We start from the raw sequence: 24,222 nt of genomic DNA on the forward strand, positions 1-24,222 counted from the left end.
AGTCCAACAGTAACCACTATACCACTTTGGCTGTACAACATTTTAACAGTTGTCTTTTGTGGTCAGATGTGATTTTTGGTCCTACATTTTGAAAGTGTAGTGATGCTCTTTCCGTATCAGCTATATTTTCATTTCAGTTCAATATCCTCATATGCCCCCAAAACAATCCGCAGATGCTCCAGATTTTGCGTAGCTTCCTAAGCATCTGTGGTGAATCACTGTATACTTAACAACAGAATGTGGGAAAGAATCTGAAGATATGTTTTAGACTAAAGGTAAGATCATCTCGGAGTGCATCTGTGGGTGACATTCTATGATGATCAATACAGACAGACACAATGTGAGCTGCAGCCCTTGGGCAGTGAGTCATAAGAACCTATCTAAAGATCTTGAAAGAGACACAAGGTAGGGAAAGTGATAAGACTTAATAGGAAAACTCCAGCTATATAGGCGTGTGATGGAAGAGAAATTAATTTGGTTTGCATTTTAATGCCAGCCTACCGTATTTGCATTTTCCAAACCAATATGTAAACTGAAACACAGTAATCCTTTGGAATTCACATTTCTCTGAATTTGATAATGTTGTTCTCCAATAAAAAAAGGTACAAAAATGTGTATACTAAGGGAAAGTGTGCACAAATATGCATATATTGGAGAAATTCATGCACAGAAATATGTTCGGGAAATTTGCAGAAATGAGTATATTAGGCAAAATTGGGTACAAAAATGCCAGAAGAAACGCACACAACAATGTGTATGAATGTTCATGCAGACTGTTTAAAAACATGCAAACTCTTGCATGAATGAGTTGAAATGAATTTAGGACTGGAAAAACGAAGAAATAATAAAAACCAAATTGTCAGATTCATCCATCTCTAGTGCGTGCATCATTTCATAGAACTCCCCAGGCAGTTTTATCACCAGAGCATCCAGAAAGTGCACATGCACAAACACTGGTGCAAGATGGAGATACAATCAAACATATCATTTACACTAGTTCCAGATTTTGGTGGGAAGCCCTGGGCAAGATCCCCACAGTAGGAAGTATCTTCCTCCCCCTCATCACCCACTCACTGTCCTGCCTCGGCCCAATTGCCACTACCACCAAGGGGAAAAGGCACAGTGGCTCAGCAGCAGCAGACGTTCCTCCTCTTTCTTCCTGTCACTCATCAAGTTCTCCTTTTAGGCCAGAGGAAGAGAACAATCAAGCGGGCAGCAATGGTAGGAGCAGCACCAACAGGGCCACAGCCGGTTCTGGTGATCAGTGGTGTGCTGCTTGAGGCGTGGACCTCAGTGAGTGCCCAAGAATGCCAACCCATGACACTGGCTCTATTTACTTCCTAAAAAGTATTTTGAAGTCCACAATGTTCAGGAAAAACTTCATCTCTACATTAACAGATATAGCAAGATCCCCATGTATTCTATCAATAGATGGCACAGTTTCCTACCATAATAAAAGAACTGACTGGTGAAATGAAGCCTTCAGTAACCAAATAACTTCTATTAAGAAAAGCTGATTGCACACACACACACACACACGAAATCTGGGACATATACAATTTACAGCTAAGTCATGCAATAAAAGACAAAGAAAATTGAACGACAAATTAATATAAAATGTGCCAGACATCTTTAGTAAAGGCTTTCAGTCTTGCTGGTGTTTCTTAGCATTCCCCACACACGTTAAAAGGGTACATGATACTCATGCTGTACTAGTACAGCAAGGAGTATTCAGCAATTTTAAACAAAACACTGTAATACTTCTTTTTAAATGTCTCAAAGTAATATGGGCGTGGGTGGAAGTGTACGAGTCACGAACAGCGATATACATATTCAGCCATCCCAATACATGCAGCTCAGTAGCTCCTGTCCCTATATATTTTCCTAACTTTGGATGGCCAGCTGAGCCAATAAGAGCCAACCAGCCAATAAGAGCCATTGCCGGTCTGTTTGTGCCTCTCCCGTTTTAACACCAACATCACCAGCAGTGGTAGATGGTGGCTCCTGTTCCTGAACTATACAGCAGTTGGAGACATCTAGCTACTTTAAAGTTATTTGGCACCACAAGGGTGATGTAACAGGCCAACTGCATTAACATAAGGCAAACAGATGGTCAGAAGGCAGCCCAGGCTGGAGACAGGGATCAGAAAGTGCATGAGATAAAACACAAGACCCATGCCAAAGTTACTGCTAAGATGCAGCTGATATGTGTGCCAGAATGAGAACAAGGCAGCACAAGTGGAGATTGTTTGAAATCCATCCATTCTTAAAATGAAAAAATAAATAAATCTAACATGTACAAACTGTTTTTGGTATGTTATTTTTAACCCATCTTCAACATTTGGGACGTACCACAAGGCTTTTGAATGCCAGCATTGATAGATGCACTTAACACTGGGCAAAGTCTCTAGGTACATCTACACATCCAGAGGGGTGCCTTGTGGAATGGCTTTCCGGGAGAGATTCGTCAACTTAACAGTTTTCCAGAATTTAAGAAAGCCATAAAGACTGATCTCTTCTGGCAGGCCTACCCAGTTGAATTTTAAGATGCCTTTTTTTAATGGTGTGCTGCTTTTAATGATGCACTGGTTTTAAACGTTAGAATTAGTTTTATGTATTTTATGGTGTTTTTGTGTTGCACCCCGCCTCAATCCAGAGGGAGAGGCGGGTAACTTGTTGTTGTTGTTGTTGTTGTTGTTGTTGTTGTTGTTGTTGTTTCTTTTCCCTGTTCAGCAAAAGGCGTTGCAATCCACATCATATTCATCCTTGCAACAACTTCATGGCTTGAGCTTTCACTGTTCCCATTGCAGAGATGGGAAAGTACAGCTACAATAAATAGCCAAGATCTCCCAGTCACGTCCAATGCCCACAGCACATACATGGTCTCTGCATGGTGGGAAATATATGGGCTAGTTCGCGCTTCATGGTAGCTCCAACATTCATGGCCATTGTAATTTCCAGGCTGCCACCACTGCACAAATCAAGATGACCCAAAGACAGCCCCTAGGTGAAGTTGCTGGTTCTCACAAACAGCCTTCCTGCATGTGTGTTATATGATGGTGACTTTTATGTGCCTCTGAGAGTACTCATCAAGTCCTTCCATGGGGACTTCCATAGGTGTGAGCCAGCCATATCTCTAGCTGTCTGCAAAGTATTGTTTGTCTAAAGGATTCTGTGTACATTAAATGGTACACTTCCTTCTGAGTAGACCAAGCAAGGAGATAGAGGGCTTCTTCACATAAGCGAAATAAGGCATGCTTGTGACTGGCCACTCACGGAAGTTTGCGGGTATTTTGGGCAACGTTGCCAACCTCCTGCATGTCTCATGCGCCTTCCCCCAGTAATTCCACTTTTAAAAAAATCCTGTGATACCCTATTTCTGCTAAAATATCTTGGAATTTCCTACAGGGAAATTTGTGCTACAAAGCACCCACTGGGGGTGCTGTCCCATTCAGGGCTATGAGCAGTGAGAGAAGGAGAAGATTTCCATTGCAGACCATGTGGTTGCCCCTTTCCAGTCGTGTAATGCAGCCCCATCGCGATTGCGCAAGAGAAGGAGGATGTAAAGCCCCAATAAGGATACACGATTTCCTCTTAACCTAAAGAAGCCCAGAATGGGTGTTGTCAAAACATAGGAATCATAGAATCATAGAATAGCAGAGTTGGAAGGGGCCTACAAGGCCATCGAGTCTAACCCCCTGCTCAATGCAGGAATCCACCCTAAAGCATCCCTGACAGATGCTTGTCCAGCTGCCTCTTGAAGGCCTCTAGTGTGGGAGAGCCCAAAACTTCCCTAGGCAACTGATTCCATTGTCGTACTGCTCTAACAGTCAGGAAGTTTTTCCTGATGTCCAGCTGGAATCTGGCTTCCTTTAACTTGAGTCCATTATTCCGTGTCCTGCACTCTGGGAGGATCGAGAAGAGATCCTGGCCCTCCTCTGTGTGACAACCTTTTAAATATTTGAAGAGTGCTATCATGTCTCCCCTCAATCTTCTCTTCTCCAGGCTAAACATGCCCAGTTCTTTCAGTCTCTCTTCATAGGGCTTTGTTTCCAGACCCCTGATCATCCTTGTTGCCCTCCTCTGAACACGCTCCAGCTTGTCTGCGTCCTTCTTGAATTGTGGAGCCCAGAACTGGACGCAATACTCTAGATGAGGCCTAACCAGGGCCAAATAGAGAGGAACCAGGCTACATTGGAAAAGAAGCATGCATAATCAGAGAGACTACTGATCTGTACCGAGGCTGGGATCTCACAAGCATAGCTTTTCCTAACCTGGCACCCTCTAAATGTGTTGGACTAAAACTCCCATAATTCCTAGCCAACATGCTGGCTTGGCCATGCTGGCTGGGAATTATGGGAATTACAGTCCAACACACCTGGAGGGCACCAGGTTCAAAAAGGCTGTGCTAGCAAATCACAGTTTGCCTCAATTTACTGATGCAGAGATGAGGGAACTTTTTGTCTCCTTACATTGTACAATAATGCCGCAGTCTGGGGAAATAAAGTTGTGCACAAAGAGAACATGGATGGAATATTCGTCTTGCTCTCACATGTTCACAGCTATCATATAAACAGCTCTTCTTTGTACATACCAATATGCACTGTGTTGTCAACACAGTGTCTTACCACAGTCTCCCTCACTTTCTCCCACACAAATCCTGGGAAGAGAATTGAACAGAAGCAATGCATTGTACATGGCTGCTCATATACCCACAAACCGCATGTGCAAACGGCCTAATCCCCTGACTACTTCCTAAGAAAGCTATTTCTGGAGGATGGAATCTAGGTCAAAACGAAGAAGAAAATCTTAAGGGGAAAAATAATTGCCACAGATGTAAAAGGCAATGTGGGGGTTACTGCTAGTTGATACGATTTCGAAAGGGCCTTATTGTAGCCCTCTTCTTGTGTTCTTGAGCAGCAGTGAAGGCTGGTGGCTCTGATGTCAGCAGTGCGGTGAATCCACGCCGGGTTTCAGTCAGAACCAGTCAGAACTCTAAAGGAGCTATCCAAGGTGCCTCCATTGGAGAGGAGTACCCCAGCCCCATCTCTTTCTGTCATCGTATCCATCACTTTGAATGCATGGAGGGTGAAGGTGTAAACAGGACAGCTGTCTGTAACCTTTGTTCGTAATCACGCAGAGAGCCTCCATGGGGACAAGAAGCTCTCCTGTCCAGAAGAAGAACATATGAAGATACAGCTGCTGTGCTCTGTCAGTGGCAGGTTATTCTTTCCCCACACAATCAGAACAGCTTCTCAGCTTGGGTCCGTGGCAGTTTATTAAGGAAATACAAACCTGCATCCAAGTACGTGGGAGATAGCAGAAACTTTACAATAGGAGTTTCGGACCCGCCCAGCACTGAAATATAGCCCTCAAGAGCTTCTCCATAACTGAATTTGGCCTTCTGGCTGAAAGGGGTTCGACACCACTTCTTTAAAATAATTGAGCAAACATCTTCTGCTTAAGAATTAAACCCTGTTCACGTGTTCTTCCATGCTTAGGTTAAATGGGCAGACGGGAGAGCAGGACTGCATCTACTGGCCCTTCCCCCAACATGCGCACACCCCACTGCCCCTGCCCTTAACCTCCACAAATTCTGTGGGATGTCTGCAAAGGTGCTCCCACTCATTTAGAGCTTTTCTACAGAAAGCATTTCTCGTGCACTCATCATTCCCTATTTACAGTCGTTTACATGTTCTTTAGATGATGTTGTGACCCACCAGTTTTGCTTTGGTGTTTAACCAGCACTTTTGGCGAGTTTTTTTAGAGCAGGGAAAATGCAGTATCTAATTGTGAAATTGAGATACAGCGTGATTTCCTCTTGTGTATTTGCACTATTCTGGTCTACCATAGTGCCACCTATAGGATACATAGTGGAAAAGCAGGAAAGCAAATGCTCCTCGCGTACTGCTTGAATCTCAATTCTGCAATGGCACCTAAAGTAGAGGCAGCAGATTGATAGCCTCATGTACAAAAGCTCTTAATATCTGCAGAAGATATGTGTGAACAAGGCTGTAGAATTGTTGATATCTGTCAGTGCTTAAAATAAGTGAGAGATGGCTGGGAGTCATAGAATCATAGAACAGTAGAGTTGGAAGGGGCCTATAAGGCCACTGAGTCCAACCCCCTGCTCAATGCAGGAATCCACCTTAAAGCATCCCTGACAGGTGGTTGTCCAGCTACCTCTTGAATGCCTGTAGTGTGGGAGAACCCACAACCTCCCTAGGTAACTGTTCCATTGTTGTACTGCTCTAACAGTCAGGAAGTTTTTCCTGATGTCCAGCTGGAATCTGGCTTCCTGTAACTTGACCCATTATTCCGTGTCCTGCACTCTGGGATGATTGAGAAGAGATCCTGAACCAAATTATATGTGGGATCTGTGATTGGATCTCTTGGTGTCTTTTTCTTTGGTTAAAGGCAACTGTGCACAAACACACCCAGTGTTAAGTGAGTGGATGGGGCTAATCCTTTCCCTCTGCACTCTTTCCCTTTTTTATATCCCCCACTCTTGAAGCTGCATCAGTCCTATGGTGCAGCTAGGTAAGTTTAGACACTGGTCTTAATTTAGTCTTACCAGGGTGTGTTTGGCTGCCTTTAGATGGTCATGTGTTTAACTTCAGTTGTGAAGCACACAGCTAATATTTTTCTTTTCTCCACAACCATTTCATGTTTTACAACTGCGTCCACACGCCTGATATGTTAGAGCAGAAAAACATAAAGTATGTTTGCTATTTCTCATGAAGAAGGAGGAGGAGGAGGAGGAGGAGGAGGAAAGAAAGAAGTAAAGAGAGAAAGAAAGAAAGAAAGAAAGAAAGAAAGAAAGAAAGAAAGAAATACCTTAAGCACATACATGTTAAACTCACTGGAATCATAGCCCCATCATGACTGCAGACATAAGTGGAGTTTGCTTTTGCTGCTAAACACATTTACTTGGGAATAAGCAGCATTTTATTGTAGAAAAAGGTAACATTTTTTCAAAGTAAAAATAATAAATTGAACATGTGTAACCATGAACATGCTTGGCTAGCCACCCCTTGACTATTAGATATTTTGAAGAATAAGAAGGAAGGAATGAAGGAAAGAAAGCTGCAGCAAGAAGCATCCGTCCTCATGAAACCTAGCACGGCCATCTCTGTCCAAGTGCTGACTTCAGGCCTGCCTGCGGCTTCCCCCAACACCAGCTGTCCCTGGGTGGTCATTCTGGGGGCTCCTGGATTGCAGAGCCCTTGACTTCGGCCCTGAGGTCCACTCATAGCTGCATCACTGCATTAGCCACAATATACTTTGCACGGTATGAAGGCTTTGTTTCAGGCACTATCAAGGGCAGGCAATCATTTGTCTTCTGGCTGTCAAATCTGAGCTGACACTCACAGAATGTGCAAACCTGAATTTTTTAGGAAGAATTGTACATTTGTTGCAGTATGTCTGTTTTCCTGCCTGAAGAAAACATGGTGCATACATTTGCAGCAAGTGCAAGCTGGGCTCATTACTAGAAAAAAGGTAAAAGGTCTGGAACAGCAAGTGGCTCTGTTCCAAGGTCTATGAGAAGGTGAAGAGTTCTTGGACAGAACACAAGAGGCCACTCAGAAAGAGGAACAGGATGAACGAAAGGAGAAGCAGTTTGCATGGACAGGTTTAACACTCAGCAGCAGAAGGAGAATCAGAAGGCACTGTGCACTACTGGAACTAAGAAAACCCTTTCAGGCTCTTGAGGAAGAGAACAACTCTGAGCCTTCAGGGAAAGATATACAGCAGATCTGACAAGAAAGGAAACCAGATGTGTGAGCCTTACAGATCAGATAGGATGGAATCTCTCCCAGCAGCAAGAAGAAGAGAAGGGTGGTTGTACTTTGTGACTCCCTACTGAGAGGGATAGAAGGGGATGTGTGCTGGCCAGACCTGTTGGCTCAAGAAAGATGTTGTCTCCCAGAAGCGTGGCTTGGAGACTTGATACAGTGGCTGCTGACACTTATCAAGTCCACTGATAGTTATCCCCTCCTGCTTCTCCATGTGGGAACAAACGATTCTGCCAAACACAGCGATGATCAGTTTATGTTGCTCTAGGAAGCTCTAGGAAGGAAACTCAAAATCTTTGGGGCTCAAGTGGTGTTCCCATCCATCCTTCTGGTCCGTGGAAGAGGACAAGACAGGGAAAGAAGAATTCTGCAGATGAACAATTGGCTATGAAGATGGTCTTGTTGCCAGGATAGGTTTGGTTTTTGAGACCATGGTTTGTGCTTTTTGGATGAAGGGCTGCTGGCGGGAGATGGACAGCACCTCCAAAGACTGGGAAGGATGTGTTTGCCTTAAGAATGGCAAGTTTGATCAGGGGGGCTTTAAAAGGAAAACTGGGCAGAAAATAACAGAATGAAACTTAACCGAGACAAGTGCAAAGTTCTTCATTTAGGAAAGAGAAATCAAATGCGCAGATATCTAATGAGGGGTAGCTGGTTTGATAATAGTATGTGTGAAAAGGATATTGGAGTTATAGTTGATCTCAAACTAAGTAGGAGCCAACAATGTGATGTGGCTATAAAAAAGGCAAGTGCAAGTTTAGGTTTCATCAATAGAAGTATAATGTATAAATCACAGGAAGTTTAGTTTCACTGTATTTTACTTTGGTCAGACCACACCTTGAATATGTGTCCAATTCTGGACACCAGACTTTAAGAAGGATTCAGATAAACTGGAACGAGTTCAGAGAAGGGCAACAAAGATGATCAGCGTACAAGAAACGAAGTCCTATGAGGAAAGATGGAAGGAACTGGGTAGCCAATACCCCCTATCTTATACATGTGCATTTGATTTAGCTGTGAGAAGAGAAGATTGAATGGGATATGATAGCACTCTTCAGGTACCTAGAGGGTGGCCATACAGAAGAGGACCACAACCTGTTGTCTATCTTTCAAGGCTGTAGGATATGAAATAACAGGCTTAAGTTACAGGAAGGTAGATTTCAGCTGAACAGGAGGAAAGAACTTCCTAATGCTCAGAGCAATCATACATTGGAATCAACTGTCAAGAGAGGCGGTGGGCTCTCCGTCCATGGAGGTATTCAAGCGGAGACTAGATAGCCTTCCGTCAGGGATGCTTTAGACTGAATTCCTGCAGTGAGCAGGGGGTTGGAGTAGATGGCCTAAATGACCCCTTCCAACTCTAGGATTCTATGAGCTAGAAGGCTGAGTTGCTTGTCAAATGTATGATCATTGCCAAATGTTACCTTTCAAAACACACAAACTTCAGGCTTGCAGGGACCTGCTTTAGTTTTTAGTGGAAGAAAGCCAAGGTCCACCAACAGGAGTGAGGTGACAAATAGTGGCTGGAGCCACATGCAAACGGTGGTACGTCTGTGTTAGTACAGATGGGGCCATCTACTCCTGTTTTACAGGTAAGAGATACTGAGGCTGATAAGCTATTAGGACAAACCTGGCCTGGCATAATTCCCCCCCCCCCTGTAATTTTATTTGCTTTTATCAAACAATTGGGAGAAGGAATCCCTTGCTGATCTACTGCAAATCACCATGACACCCTTCACCAACCTGGTGACATCCAGCTGTATTGGATTATAAATCCCACAATCCCCCAGCCAGCCATGCAACTCTTAAAGGAAAGGAGAACTTCTTTGGAAAAGGTAGAAATCCCTAGAAATTTTAAGCTGTCAGATCTTATTGTAGCTGGAGGGAAAATACTGAAAATCTGATAGTAGTGCAGTCTGAAAGCACATTAATGCAGTCTAGCATTTCATACATGCCATGATAGTCTGCCTAGCTGTTGGGAACATATGGGGCTGATGTTGCCAGTCAACGGGAATTTAAACCCTTTTCCTATTCTGTCAAAAATAAAGAGATGAGCAGTGTCTTAACAGTCAACATATCCCACTGCCAAGTGCAATTTATTTTTCACAAGACCATCCATAAATCTCTAAAAGCCACAAATCCCATGCTGATTGCAGCCTGAGCTGCTTTCTCTGCAAGGCACAACAGCACAAATGATATGCTCTACAATATTTTAATGCAGTCATTCAAGTTCTGGTGGGCGGGCACACACAAAGACAGCAGTCATCAGTCATCGTAGCATTACATGGGCAGGAAACATAATCCCTTTCAGGCCAAGCTGTCTTCCCTGGTTATTGAGGAACATCTGGGAGTTGCAGGCAAGATGCCACTCAGTCAAAGTATCTGAAGGACTCAACTCGCTTTTGTGTTTAGGAGAATTAGATTTATCAAAATTAAGTTGAGGGACATTCAGAAAGCGGAACAAGTGCCCTTTGGTTATGTAGGATTGTGCTCTTGGGGTGGGCAAGGCTGAACAGGAAATATGCAATTAACAACTTGATCCTTATGCATTTTTACACAAGTCCTTCCAAGTAAATATGTAAAGTTTGCAGATGGAGGATGTCAGTGGGGCAGCAAACCTGCTCTGGGTTTCAGTCGGAACCAGTCAGAATTCTAGCTTTAGGCTAACTTCTGGTGCATGCTTCTTTGGAAATAAGCCCCATTAAGCACAATGAACTTCAGAAGAGGCTTATCAGTAGGGCAAGACAAGGCGGGGACACTGATCCAACAGAGCAGAGGATCAAAGTGCCAAAGCACCTCCCCTCTCATGTCCCACAACTCTCTAAAACCCCTGCACTTTGCCTTGGCAGCTGCAAAAGTCCATTCTGGCTGCTCCATATGCAGCCTGTACATCTTCCTTGCTCCTCCAACTTTCTGTCCTGTGGCTTGCCTCATCTCTTGTACCCCATCCAGAAGGGGGAAACACTGCCGTTCCAAGAAAACATAAAATTTCCTAATTGTGAAATATGGCTGGCTGGGGAATGCTGGGAGTTGTAGCACTTTTTGTGTGTGTCAAAATGTGCATAGAATTGCACCTTTAGGGTAATAATTGCTGCAGCATTGAAAGTCATGATAGGGGATCTACTACATAAGTTTATCAGGGCAGTAAAGTATCACCTTGCTATCTTTCATTTGCAATCCATCAAAATTTTGTCATTTTTTTTCAAGAAATTGTTGGTAATGACCCTTCTTCATGAGATAGCTCAGCCGTTTTTGGGGTTTTCACTCTCAGTTGCACAATTAGGTAATTTTAGACTCTGGACGTAATGGTCTTACTGGGGTGGGGCTCTATTTAGGTGGTAATGTGCATTACTTTATTTGCTTCACTATGTGGTAAACCAGTCCTGCTACATTTGGAGGCCCTCTTGTTCATTCTGTTGAGTGGAGTCCTGCACATCTGTCTCAAAAATCCTGTCCGGACAGCACCACTGTTGGTTCTCAAAGTAGGCCAGATTTGTGCTCACCAAAAAGTCACAGCACGACGTCTTTCTGTGCATCTAGGGTGGAACACTGAGAGAAATGTTTAGCATTACTTTGGCGTTGGTGCTCCCAATGAAGTCAATGGAAAAACCATGCCAATGATGTCTGGGGAGACAAAGTGAAATTTGGATCGGGCAACTAGCTTACTGCAAATGTGGTCCCATCCCATCTTTGTGTGTGTGGGGTGGGTGTGGGTGGGAAGGCTCAGAATCTTTTGCTGTGAGTAAGAGGATTAAGGGCAAAAAGAGTGACATCTTGGCAGTGTCTTGTACTCAGCCAGCTGTTTCCTGAACATTTAAAGAGACAGGTCAGTGCTAGCTTAGCTACGTGGCAAAGTTTCATGATTATCCCAAAAATGGTGATAAAATCTCCTAAGAATCCCTGTATTATTAGCCAGACAACTTCCCACTTGTCATAAGCTTGTTATACCTAGGAAACCAGCCCTTGATAGTGGAAAATACATGAAAAGAGGGCAGTGGAAGCTGGTGGCTCTGACTTTGGTGGGGCTGTGAATCCATCCTGGGTTTTAGACAAAAACAGTCTAATGGAGCTATCGAAGGTGCAGATCCCTATCCCCCAAATAGTTCAGCACCTTGGATAGCTTTTTCAGAGTTCTGTCTGGTTCTGACTAAATCCCAGAATGAATTCCCCACCCCATCCACAGAGAGCCTCCCCAGAGAGAGAGGGTATTTAAAACCACTAGTAGATCTTGATATCAAATGCCTGATAGTAAATCTAGTTCGGTAAGATACAGCTACAATCCAGCAATCCCATTTAGGTATATTCACAGTGGGATTGTTTTCTTCTTTTTGTATGGAACAGCATCCCTTCTGTGCCACTTCATGCTTCACAGTGGCTAGCAACACAGCATCGAAGGAAGGCAAGGGAATGGGAAGGTGCTGTGCTGATTCTACTTCACAGAAGGACACTCACTGCCCACCCACACGCACAAGCCCACACTCTCCGCATGAACGAAACCGCCAGACTTCTCCAGGTTTCAACATTTGCCTTAATCATTCATGGCCCATAATGCAAAAAGATCATCTACCCCAGCATTTTTTTCTTTTCTTTTTTCATTTATGTACTCATAGGATTACTTTGAAAATCACCACATGCATCCCAAATGTTATACTGGAATCAGCCAACTAATTCAGGCTTTTGCCTAGTCGATATATAGGTTTGAATTGCTACCACACGATTTGGTGGTGAGAAAATTGTCTACACTTTGAGTGCCATCAGACAGGGGTGGGGTGGGGAATCGGGTTTCCCTACCATCACTTCCCCCCCCCCCCGCTCCTGTCCCACAATACTTCCTCTTTCTTCAGATGAGGAAGAAAGAGGAAGTAAACAATGACCATGTGGCCCATTCAGTGGGCATTTTTATCATGTTGTTTTGGCATATTTTGCTTCCAAATAAATAAATTTGGATTTACTGGGGTCTTATTTTGTCACGGAAAAAAGACCAGAAGGAGTGGGAGATGCGTGAGAGGCAGAAGGCGTCATCAAAAGGGCCTGTGAAAAACCATGAATGGCCAGTAATGAGTGTGCGATAAAATGCTAATCTGATGACACTCTTTAATAGAGGTGAGGAAAAGAATCCCTGGCTGAATTTTTTTAGGGGGGCAGCAGGGTCCTGACTGAGAGATGGTGGTTCAACCCCAACACCCATTTTTCAACAGGAGAGCATTAACCCCAACTCTGTTAAAGTCCATGGAGCAATATCTCTCCATATACATCAATAGAGGTGGGGACAGACATCTCAAAGACAAAAAGTCCCATGGGGAAAAATGGCTGCAGTATTGGGGGCGGGGCAAGAAAAGTGAGAATCCTGACAAAAGGGGTGCTCCTGACCCCTTTTTATAAACCACCCCCCCCCATAGCAATTTGTGGTATCATCCAGGGCACTTTTCAAAATGTCAAATGTTCCCTTGGGCCCCAAAAGGTTGCCTGCCCCTGTACAATATTTTCCCATTGAAGCTGAGGGCAGTTACAGCCCAACCTGAAATATCATGGTACATATGTTTAGGATTGCAGTTGTGCAGCCCTAATGCATGCTTCCTCAGAAGTAAGCATCACTGTGTTCAATGGTGTTTACTCCCATTTAAGCCTGAGTAGGAATGCAGCCATAAAGATACTTAGCTTTGGCCAGATCATGCTCTATGGGTTGAATGAGTCATGTTGTCCTCTGTAGTGTGGAAACACAGAAGAAATATAAGATAGATGGATAGGTACTTCGAAGTCATTACTGACCCACCAGTAGTACATTAACTGAAACCAAATCCAAATGCACCACTTAGTGCATTTAAACACCATTTCAGTGACAGAAAATCAGTCCAGAATTCAATTAGTACCACTTTGTGGCAACAGTGACCTCGAAATGGTTGTTGTGTACAAAATTGTATTTACAATGCTCTTTCTAAGCAATGCCCCATTACGCTCGCCTCACCCACCCAGTTATCCCTGTCTCCAGCCCGAATCGGCGGACTTACTACTGTTGCTGGGAAGCGTCCGACTGCCACTGATGCTGCTGGCTGGGGGCGGAGAAAGGGATCGAACGGAGACGGTGTCCTCTTCTTGGGAGCAGCCGGCCTGGATGGCTCGGAGGTAGCTGTGGCTCCGGGAACGAAAATAGCTGGGAAGAGGCAGATCCAGGACTTCCACAGCAGTTGATTCTGCTTCGCTGTAGGCCGATTCGCACATCCCTTCATATTGGTCATTCAGCTCTTCTTCTCTTGCCTGCAAGAACAAAGCTGGTCATTCTCCTATCGAAAACAGCTCCTGTTCCATATTTCTAACACACACACCTTCAGCTTCAATAGATTGATCGTGTTTGTAAATTAATTAATGTATAAGCAAGGATGTGACACATACTGGCCGAGGGCTCTTTTCCTAAATAATCAAATGTTTGGCTTTTGGTATAAGCCAGTATTTTCCTTGCTTCACGGCGGGGGCTGCACAAAACCTGCGACCCAGAAAGCTACAGCATGTCACCAGCCATGCAGTGTGGAATGCAAAGTGTGCAATTATATCCTTGTTTCTGTATTATCAAGAAGGCAGCAGCAAACTCAGCAGCAAACCCGGTGGGTCACCATTCATTGCTGTCGTGCTGTATTCAGCTTAGTGGGTCACCAGCTGGGCAGGGATGCTGTGAGACTATCTCACTCCTGATATAAAGCAATTTGAGATCCTCAAAGGATGGGTACATGGAATTTTCAGGAATGAGGGTGTTGCAATGCTTAGGCGTAAGCTCATCGACAAAGAACTTTAGAGTCAATTAATCACCCTGGTAATGGTCAAACTTCTTAACTTTCCATTTATGATCCCTAGTGAGAAAACCCAAATCTGATCCTCCAATCCAGGGTCATGTTTGTAACCCTATTATCAGGGGTGTTGAATCTCTTTCAGAAGGCCGAGTTTCAGAAAAGCTCTCAAGGGGTGGGTGGGTCATATTTCAGTGGTGGGCAGGGGGCAAAAGGAAAAGGGGTGGGACTAAAATACGAAAAGACCCTGTAGCATATTTTATCTTAAAGCCCTTAATTGCCAGTAATTAAACCTTAGGAGAGACATTTCAACCTTTAAGAATGGGAAAAAATCCGCAAAGCCTGGGAAACTGGAAAAAGTGCAGAAAAGAGCAACTAAACTGATCAAGGGGGTGGAGCATCTTCCCTATGAGGGAAGTTTACAACAGCTGGGATGGTTTAGCTTGGAAAAAAGAGGCTAAGCGGAGACAGGATAGAGGTGTACAAAATTATGCATGGTGTAGATAATGTGGATAGGGAGACATTTTTCTCCCTCTCCCATAACACTAGAACCCAAGGTCATCCCATGAAGCTGATTGATGGGAGGTTCAGGACAAATAAAAGGAAGTACTTCTTCACACAGTGCATGGTTAAACTATGGAATTCACTACCCCAAGATGTAGTGAATGGATGGCTTTAAAAGGGGGTTGGATACATTCCTGGAGGAGAATGCCATCAATGGCTACTAGTTCTGATGGCTAAGTGCAACCTCCAGTATCAGAGGCAGTAAGCCTGTATACACTGGTTGCTGGGGAACATGGCTGGGAGGCTGCTGTTGCACTGTGTCCTGCTTGACAGACTCTGGTTGGCAGCTGGTTGGCCACTGTGTGAACTAGATGGACCCTGGGTCTGATCCAGCAGGGCTCTTCTTATGTTCTTAAGCCACCAAATGATTGGTGATCAGGTGAAAGGGGGTGGAGCCAGGGGAAGGCCATCTAGTCAACTCTTGAGAGCAAGGTTGGGAATTCAGGAGGGCCAGATCTGCTGCATGGACCTCAGTTTTGCACCCGTGCCCTATACTATTGATATCAAGTCCTAGCCTAAACAATTATTCTAAATTAAGCACTGGGACATATCAGGCAAGAGCTAAAGTTTTTCATCCTATTTCAGCTAGCCCTGCCTAGCATTTGCCCTAAAGAGGGCCTGCTCAGGTGTGATCCTGTCTCACATTACTTAGAAATAGCTAGTCCAGTCTGGTGTTTGTCACCAAAAGCTGATACTAATTAAACAAGAGATGACCTCTAATTATTATTTTTTGAAGAGAATCGATTTGTAATAAGTAACGGTTTAAACTGGAGCAATAAAGGACCACTTGTTTTCTTAACCTTCCTCTGTTTATGTCATCTTTCCTGGCTTCCTGACCTGGGCAAGTGGCTGGGAGAGTGTTTAGAATGTTTTCCCTCTCTCCTTTCCAAGCATATCATTCATTCCAATCTACTGACCAAAGTCACATCAAAGAAAGATTTTGTTGGGACTTCATTGTGGGACTGACAGGCAACAGGGCATGTTCAAGACCATTACGCTACCTTGGAGGAATAACGGGGTGTTTTGTGACTCTGCCACTTCACTTCACTTGCCCCATTTTCTCTCCCATCCTCTCAAGAGGCCACCAAGCCTGAGACATTTTGTGCCAGGATCCCTAATAGTCCGCGGACTGGGACTGGAGCTAGACATCCAGCAGGCCCTCCAAAGTGCTTGGAAAGGGCCATGGCTCTGAGCACATGCTCAGAGCTTTGCATGCGGAAGCTCCCAGGTTCAGTCCCTGGCATCTTCAAAAAGGGTTGGGGAAGACCCCTGTCCTGAGACCCAGAACAGCTACTGCCAGGCAGTGCAGACAACAATGAACTGGATGGATCAACGGTCTGACTCTGTCTAAGGCAGCATCCTATGTGTGCATAAGGGACAGTAAAAGATTGTCAGATGGACAGTACCTGCTCTCCTTGTGTAAATATCTGTGGAATAAAGGAGGGTTGTCCAAATATCTGGAAGAAAGAGTTGGAGAAGATTAAAGAACAAAGGGGTGGGGATCACACTGATGCAGTAGAGGAGCACTCTACAGGAATTACAAAGTGACAAAGGTGAGTATATAACAGTTCTTGAGCCCATGACATCCACATCGAAGAGCAGAATAACCAACTACTCTTTTGATGGCAGACCAAGCACGATAAGACAAAATGCCACATGACAAAAATTAACTACAATCAAGCCCTTGAATACAGCCAATGTTCTGACAAAACTAATTCTAAAACCTGGCAAATCTGTCAAAATTAATAGCAAATGCCTACTCTCCAGTTGCCACTTGTGATCATAAGTGGAATGAATATTCAGGAGCAGGCTGGGAAATGGAACACAGGTACATGACTTCGCAATATTGGGGCTGCTGAATTTCTGTTATCTAATCTGAACTTTTACACAACTCATACTTATAAAAGGTCTAGAGCAGTCTTCACCCATTGGGTGCTCTCCAGATGTGTTGGACTATAACCCCCATTATCATGATGGTAGTTGTAGTCGAATACATCTGAAGGGTGCCAAGCTGTGAAAGCTGTTCTTCCCAACGTGATGCCCTCCAGATGTTTTGACTTCAATTCCTATCTGCCCCAGACACCATGGGCAATGGTCAGGGATGCTGGGAGTTGTAGTCCACAATATCTGGAGAGCACCAGGTTGCAGAAAGCTTCTCTAGAAGTTTCAAGTAAGAAATCAGCATGAGCACAGTTCTCATGCTTAGAATGGATGTGTTTGCATAGTAGTCTTCTTTTTTGCTACTGATATGCTAGTCCTTATCAAGCCGCCACTGAGATTAGTATTGTGAATTTTATCTGCTAGAATAGATGGAGTAAAGGTATTAAATATATTGACTGTTTTGTAAGACTCTACCACCACATCATGAAGATTTAGTCCAGGGAAACAACACACCTGAGCCCAGTGCAGGCAAAGATGTATTCAGCTATGAAAAATATACATTTAATGCTAAACAGGTCTCTCCAGACCAGGTTATTTGTCAATACAAGTAGCTTAACAGACTGGCTGATGCCAACACATCTTATCCTATTCCTTTCCTTTATTTTCCTCTTCTTTCACCCATGCAGACCTAGACAGAATTAGTCGAGTATTATTATGCTAATAAAGCAGGATCTAATTTGAAGAATTTGTATTCACATTTCTCCATCAAATTTACAGTCTAATCCTATGCATATTTACTTAGAAGAAAGTCCTGCTGGGTTAAATATGACTTTTTCCCTAGTCAGTGTGCACAGGATTGCAGGCTTAGGTGGGCTACAGGTGAGTTCAGCAGAATTTTTTCAGAATTTGAGAACTTGTTTTCTGGGGTCAAATAGAACAGACTAGACTGCATAAAGGGGAATGCTTATTATTCTTAGGGTCTGATCAATTCTCAGTGGAGAGTCTGAAAAGAATAGTAAGCTGTTTGTTTTGGGGACCAACCTGATGGTGAGCCCTAGAAGGATAATGTAGGGGGATACTTTTAAAGGACAATAAAGATACAGTTCACTGATGAAATGAGTTTGATACTCTTGGTATTGATCCAGGACACTGATGACAATGGCTTCTCTTTCAACAAAATGACACAGCTTTCCTGAGGAACTCAAAAAGCTTCATGTAGTGTTTTTTACAGAAGGAAAGAAAACAGGTTGAGGAACAGACAAATGGAGGATATAGGCAAACACCATACATTAAAAAATCACCCCCCCATTTGAATCTCATCACGAGATCTTATTTTGCTGTCCATCGCCCACAGAACTGAGACAACACTGATCTCTCAGTTCCATGAATTAGTAACTACTGCTCAGTGATGTGTTTACTCAGTACAAGTTGATTTCCCCCCCCAGGAGGAGGTTCTGAATTGACTGAGAGAGAACCAGTCACCACCACTTGGCTCAATCCACTTTTCACATTTTTGGGGAGGATTTTTTTTAACATGTGTTTGTGTATGGTAAGACTAATCACCATATCACAATCTCCGACTAATGTCAATTATTTTACATTTTTACATTCATTGCATTTATATTCTGCCTTTTTTACTTCTTAAGGAACCCAAGGCGGCATACCTAATCCTCCTTCTCTCCAATTTATCCTCACAACAACAACCCTGTGAGGTAGGTTGGGCTGAGCATCTGTGACTGGCCCAAAGTCACCCAGTGGCCTTCCATGGTTAAGTAGTGACTAGAATCCAGATCTCCCAATTCCTAGTCAAACACTCTAGCTACTACACCACACTGGCTCTCTTTCTGGGGATCACTAAAGGACAACACAGCCTTCCTCAACCTGACAACCTCCAAATGTTTTGTAGTACAACTCCCATCAGTCCCAGCTGGCATGGCCAATAGGGATGATGGGAATTATAGTCCCAAACATTTGGAAGACAGCAGGCTGGAAAAGGATGGAATAGCACAGGGGGGTGCAACTTGTGCCCCTGCAGATGTTTTGGCTTATACCACTGGCTATGCTGGCTAGGGCTGATGGGAGTTGTAGGCCAAAACATCTGGAGGGCGATCTTTGCTCTTTCTAACTGCACATGACATGGTTCTGGGGAAGTGGTAGTAGCAGTTGCAGTAAGTTGGAAGAAGCTCCTAGGCAAGGAGTCACTGGGCCAGATAAGGGGATGAGGACCACCGATGAATGGTTGAGTGAAGAAACCAAGTAAACATGCCTTTATAGTTGCAAGATCAGTCCACACCTTTTGGAAAATGTGAGTTTACCATTGTCAAAGCCCAGCCTCAGTGGTCCTTGAGGTTTATAGCTAAGATTTGATTCGAAATAGCTTGGAGAGTCTAGGCCTATTTCAGCCTTTGGAATGTCAGAGTCTGTGTGAGCTTATCTCTGTCAGTGTTCTCAGAGCAAAGGGGAGTCACCCTACTCCCTGTCCACCTGCTGGTCTGGCCTTGGCAGGCAGGAAGACTGGAAGCTGTCCATGAAAATACTGACAGAGAAAAGTTCACACAGATTCTGGCACCCTAGAGGCTGAATAGGCCCAAACCCTTCCAGGCTACCTCTAATCTTATAAAAGTAGGCTTCTCCAACCAGGTTCCCTCCTGGGGTTGGATTCACATTTACACTGGATCAAACGTGCTGGTCAAAGAGGACCTCCAAGCCCCCTCCCTCCCATGACATATCCTCCAACCCCCTGATAATACTACACAGAGAGTAAGGAGACTCTGCTGAATGGGGTGAGCTACGGTGTGGTGTGGGGACGGGGGAGCTCCCAAAATTGGACAAAGATTCCTTCGGCAAGATGTTTTGGACTACAACTCCCATCAGCCCCAGCAACTGTGGGCAATGGTCAGGAGTGTTGGGAATTGTAGCTCAAAACATCTGGAGGGCACTAGGCTGGGTAAAGCGGTTTAGAGAAATCCTCTTTGGTTTTGGTGGGAACAGCTCCTCCTCCAGGCCCTTCTATTTCCAGCCTCTTTTACTGTTGTGTTTGTGGACAGCTGTCGCTGGCTCTCACCTCATTGATGCAACTGGACTCGTTGAGGTTGTCTGTGATCTGGTTGTATTCTTCTTCCCAGCTTGGGAATTTTGGAGGCAGAAGGATCTCGACAGAATCAAGGCGGTCCAGACTTCTGTAGAATGAGGGCAGAGAATCAGAAATGATCATCACATAACAAGAGCAGAGCGATAATCAGTAATCAAGGGGTCTTCTTGGTGACACTCAAGTATTGCCAGAGACCAGTGTTAGCTTCAGGTTTTGGGGTGGGGGGTGGGCTTGGGCAAGATGCCCTCAGTGGGCCTTAGGGTGGCCATCTGTCCTTTTTTACAGAGAGCAGTTCTTTATTTGAAGGGCTTTGAGAGGACTGTCCTCTTTTTGAAGGCATCCTCTATTTGGAAGGCTGTCCAGTCCAAGTTCAGCTGGTCCAAAACAGGGCATTGTTAACAAGGACTGGCCTACGAGTCCACATTACACCAGTACTTTTCCAGCTGCACTGGCTGCCAATCCAGGTCCGGGCCCGATTCAAAGTGCTAGCATTAAAATTCAAAGCCCCAAACGCCTTGGGGCCAGGTTAGCTGAAGGAATGCCTCCTCCCATATGTACCTGCCTGGATCCTAAGTCCATCTTCAGGAGTCCTTCTCCATGAGTCCCTGCCAAAGGAAGTGAGGTGGGTGGCTACCAGGAGGAGGGCCTTTTCTGCTGTGGCACCCCAGCTGTGGAATGAGCTTCCTAGAGAGGTTCACTTGCCACCTCCGTTACACCCAGGATTTTAAGATTTTACCATCCTAGTCTTTTAACTTGCCATTTTAAAATCTGTATTTTAAATCTATTGCTGCTCGGTTTTACTCTGGTTGTACTTTTATATTGTGGTTCAAGTTTTATACTTAAGTTGCACTTTATGTTTTTAATTTCTGTGAACTGCCCAGAGAGCTTCGGCTATTGGGTGGTACAGAAATGCAGTAATTAATTAATTAATTAATTAATTAAGTCTGGTTTAATGTTAATGAACAATAAGAAACTATAGAAGGGACCATCCACAGTTAGCAGCTGGACAGTCGACTGAACAGGCAAGCACACAGTTCACTTGATCACAGTTTTCCATACTAATGCTGAGAGGTATTATTATTATTATTATTATTATTATTATTATTATTATTATTATTATTATTTTACTTTATTTTATTTATTTATATAGCACCATCAATGTACATGGTGCTGTACAGAGTAAAACAATAAAATAGCAACACCCTGCCGCATAGGCTTACATTCTAATAAAATCATAATAAAACTCTATCTCTATTCAAAGAAATAGGGTACATCTATTTGTATTCATCAAAATGTCTTTAGTACAGCAGTTCTACCCCCGCCTTGGTTCCTTCGTTCTTTTTCTGTGCCATTACCATCCTTTAATGGACTATTGCACTCATCTCCTACTTATGGGTTTCCCACCGGCAGCTATTTGGTGACTGAGTGAACAGAATGCTGGATGAGATGGATTCTTGGTCTGAGCTTCTCTTCTCTTGTTCTTATATTATTCATTTTATTCTGTGTCAAAAAAGGATAATGCAAAGATAAACGTGTGTGTGTGCGTGTGTGAATTAGAACAAGCTAATAAAGTTAAATTTTAATTCAATCAAGTCATGTTCCCTTCTCTGTAATGCTTGCTTCAGCACACATTTTGTTTTGTAGTGTTTAGGGTCCACTTTTTGCTTTATGGTCCACTTTTGGATTGATTCTGTATGTCTTTGCTGCGTGCACCTCAATCCAGCAAGGCTAACTCATGTCTAGAAATGTGCTGTGCTGTGCACATATCATCTTCCCAGTTGTGCAGTTAGGGTTGCACCTTGGGTCAAAGTCCAATGTCTTCATGGTGTTGGGTTGGTGCCGCCTCTCTCTTCAATCCCGCGCTTTCCGTCTCCCAGGGCGGCGTTTGGTAATCCCAACATCAAGGAGGGAGAATGGGGTTTCTGGGCAGCTGTCTGGGTCCCAGAGCTGACCCTGCCCTCTTCCTGGTGGAAGGCAACCAATCGTTGGTCACCTTCCACCAGGCTCAGCCACTGGGTTGACTCTGGATTGGCTGCAGAGCGACATACACAGTTGACATCACTCTTTGAAAAAGTCGGGGTAAATCTCCGACTTTTTAAAAAACGCAGCATTGTGGGGAAGCCCTGCAGTGGCTGTGAAGCTACGCCTGCACTGTCTAACTTATGCGGCGCAGATCCACAGCCACTGTGGTGCTTTCCCTGTATATAGATAGCCCCCAGGGCACTAGAACAGTGGGTGGGTGGCAAATGACCACTCAAAGAGTTGCAGGTGATGGGTTCAGTAGCTTGCCACTGCATCTGTTTTGCATCATTTAATAGTCAGGGGGCAACTAGATGGGCACATACATGGTTACAGATGACAATTTAATTTTTTTACTTTAAAAGTATATTCTCCTTTTCTACAACAAAATGGTGCTTATTTCCAAGTTCATGAGCTTAGCATCAGGGCAGCAGAAGCAAACTCCATTTTATTCCTACAGTTATCATGGTTAGGATTTATGTGAATTTAAAATGCAAAACTGCACATATTTGGAGTATTTCTTTTTTATCATGCTTTTAAAGTTTTTGCTTGATTGGGTGTTCTTTTGCTCTTTGCTCTAACACATCAAGAATGTAGAAGCAGTTGGAAAGCATGGCATGGGGGGGGGGGAAGAAGAGAAATGTGAACTATATGTTTCACAGCTGAAGTAATACACTTGGACATTTAAACTACCCCCCCTCCTGCAAGGCAATTAAACCCAGGGTCTCAATAAGCCCAGATGCATCATTGCATCTTCCTGATTGGATCCATCCTACAAAAAGATGTTTACCCCAAAAAAGCCCCCTGGCATTTAGCACCTGGGGCTGCATGCAAATGCACTTTGCTGGATATGGGCCCAACCACGCACAGTTAGACCACCGAACACACTGTATGATTGCGAGGAAAATCAGTGCTAATGAGCTGCTTGGCAAGTGGGATTGATTCCAGACACTCCCTTCCTATTTCACCCAAAGGTTTACTAGTTCATATTTATCTCCTAAATCACGACCTGTAATGGGAAAGCAGACACTGAGCTTAGGCTGTCAATTTGACGTTTCCAACAGTCTCCGCAGCTACAGCATTCACAGCAAATGTTAAATATTGAAGTAACAAGTTCTGCTTGATGGGGGAACTAGCACAGAAGTCTGCGGTCTCTGTCCATCTCTGCCACAAAGCTGCTGCGTGTCTTATGGCAGGAATGTTGAACCTCATTCAGCCATTTCGGAGAAGCTGTCAGGCGATGCATTCCAGGGGAGGGCGGGGCTGAAACCAACAGGGATGGGGCTGGAATACCCCAAATACCAGAGCAGTCAAGTTTAAAGCTCTTACTGCTAGTAACTAAACAAATGGGAAAATTGCACAAAAATTGGGAAACCTCCAATGGATCAGTGATGGGGGGAAGGCTGGCGGGACTCCTGGAAAGAGGCGTGGCCATCTGAAGAACACCGGAGGTCTAGATTGGGACCCCAGGAGGGCTGAATTTGGTCCCTGGGCCTGAGGTTTTGACCCCTGTTTTCTGACATCAGCTTCTGAGCATGCGCCCCCTGCCTCCACCTGGGACCACATGCATGCAAAGCATGTGCCCTTCCCGGCAGCCTAAAAGAGGTCTTGTATTTCTATTTACATGATAGTAATGATATCTAAACTTGCATCTACAGATATAAATGAGCACATACAAATTTATGCAAATCTGCAACCGCTTTTTGTCCTCTTATTCGGTGATGCATCTTCTTATTTTTGGCAAAGGACAAGCAGCCACATTCACTTGTCATGAATGTCACAGTCCTGCCACCCCTGCCACACACGTGTTGTGTTGTGTTGTGTTGTGTTGTGTTGTGTTGTGTTGTGAACCTCTTTCATTTTTTATTGTTTTTTTTTCTGCAGAGAAAATATCTTGAGAAATTTATCTCTCTTTGTTTTGCTACACTGAAGTGGGAACAAGCATCTAGGCAGATTTTAAAGGGATGAACAGTAGTGTGGCTAATTTCCCTGAAACAAGGCTATTCCCTTCCTCTGCTGAGGCATCAGAGGGAAAGGAAGCAGCAGTCAGGCACCTCCCCATCATGCCTGGATCCAGCTCCAGCTGAGAGCC

General features: G+C 44.2%; 1 protein-coding gene across 1 annotated transcript in view; it reads right to left on the reverse strand.

Annotated features, from left to right (window-relative positions):
* The window catches only part of DLGAP4 (DLG associated protein 4), a 132,603-nt gene that overhangs the window by 73,915 nt on the left and 34,466 nt on the right, over positions 1 to 24,222 (reverse strand). The window contains exons 3-5 of the mRNA XM_063145216.1: positions 20,085 to 20,199; positions 16,546 to 16,596; positions 13,805 to 14,051 (exon numbers count right to left, since the gene is read on the reverse strand). Coding sequence (XP_063001286.1) covers positions 13,805 to 14,051; positions 16,546 to 16,596; positions 20,085 to 20,199 — 413 coding nt within the window. The remainder of the gene's footprint in view (positions 1 to 13,804; positions 14,052 to 16,545; positions 16,597 to 20,084; positions 20,200 to 24,222) is intronic.

The sequence above is a fragment of the Elgaria multicarinata genome, chromosome 1 (genome assembly GCF_023053635.1).
Source record: "Elgaria multicarinata webbii isolate HBS135686 ecotype San Diego chromosome 1, rElgMul1.1.pri, whole genome shotgun sequence".
In the NCBI taxonomy this organism is placed as follows: Eukaryota; Metazoa; Chordata; class Lepidosauria; order Squamata; family Anguidae; genus Elgaria; species Elgaria multicarinata.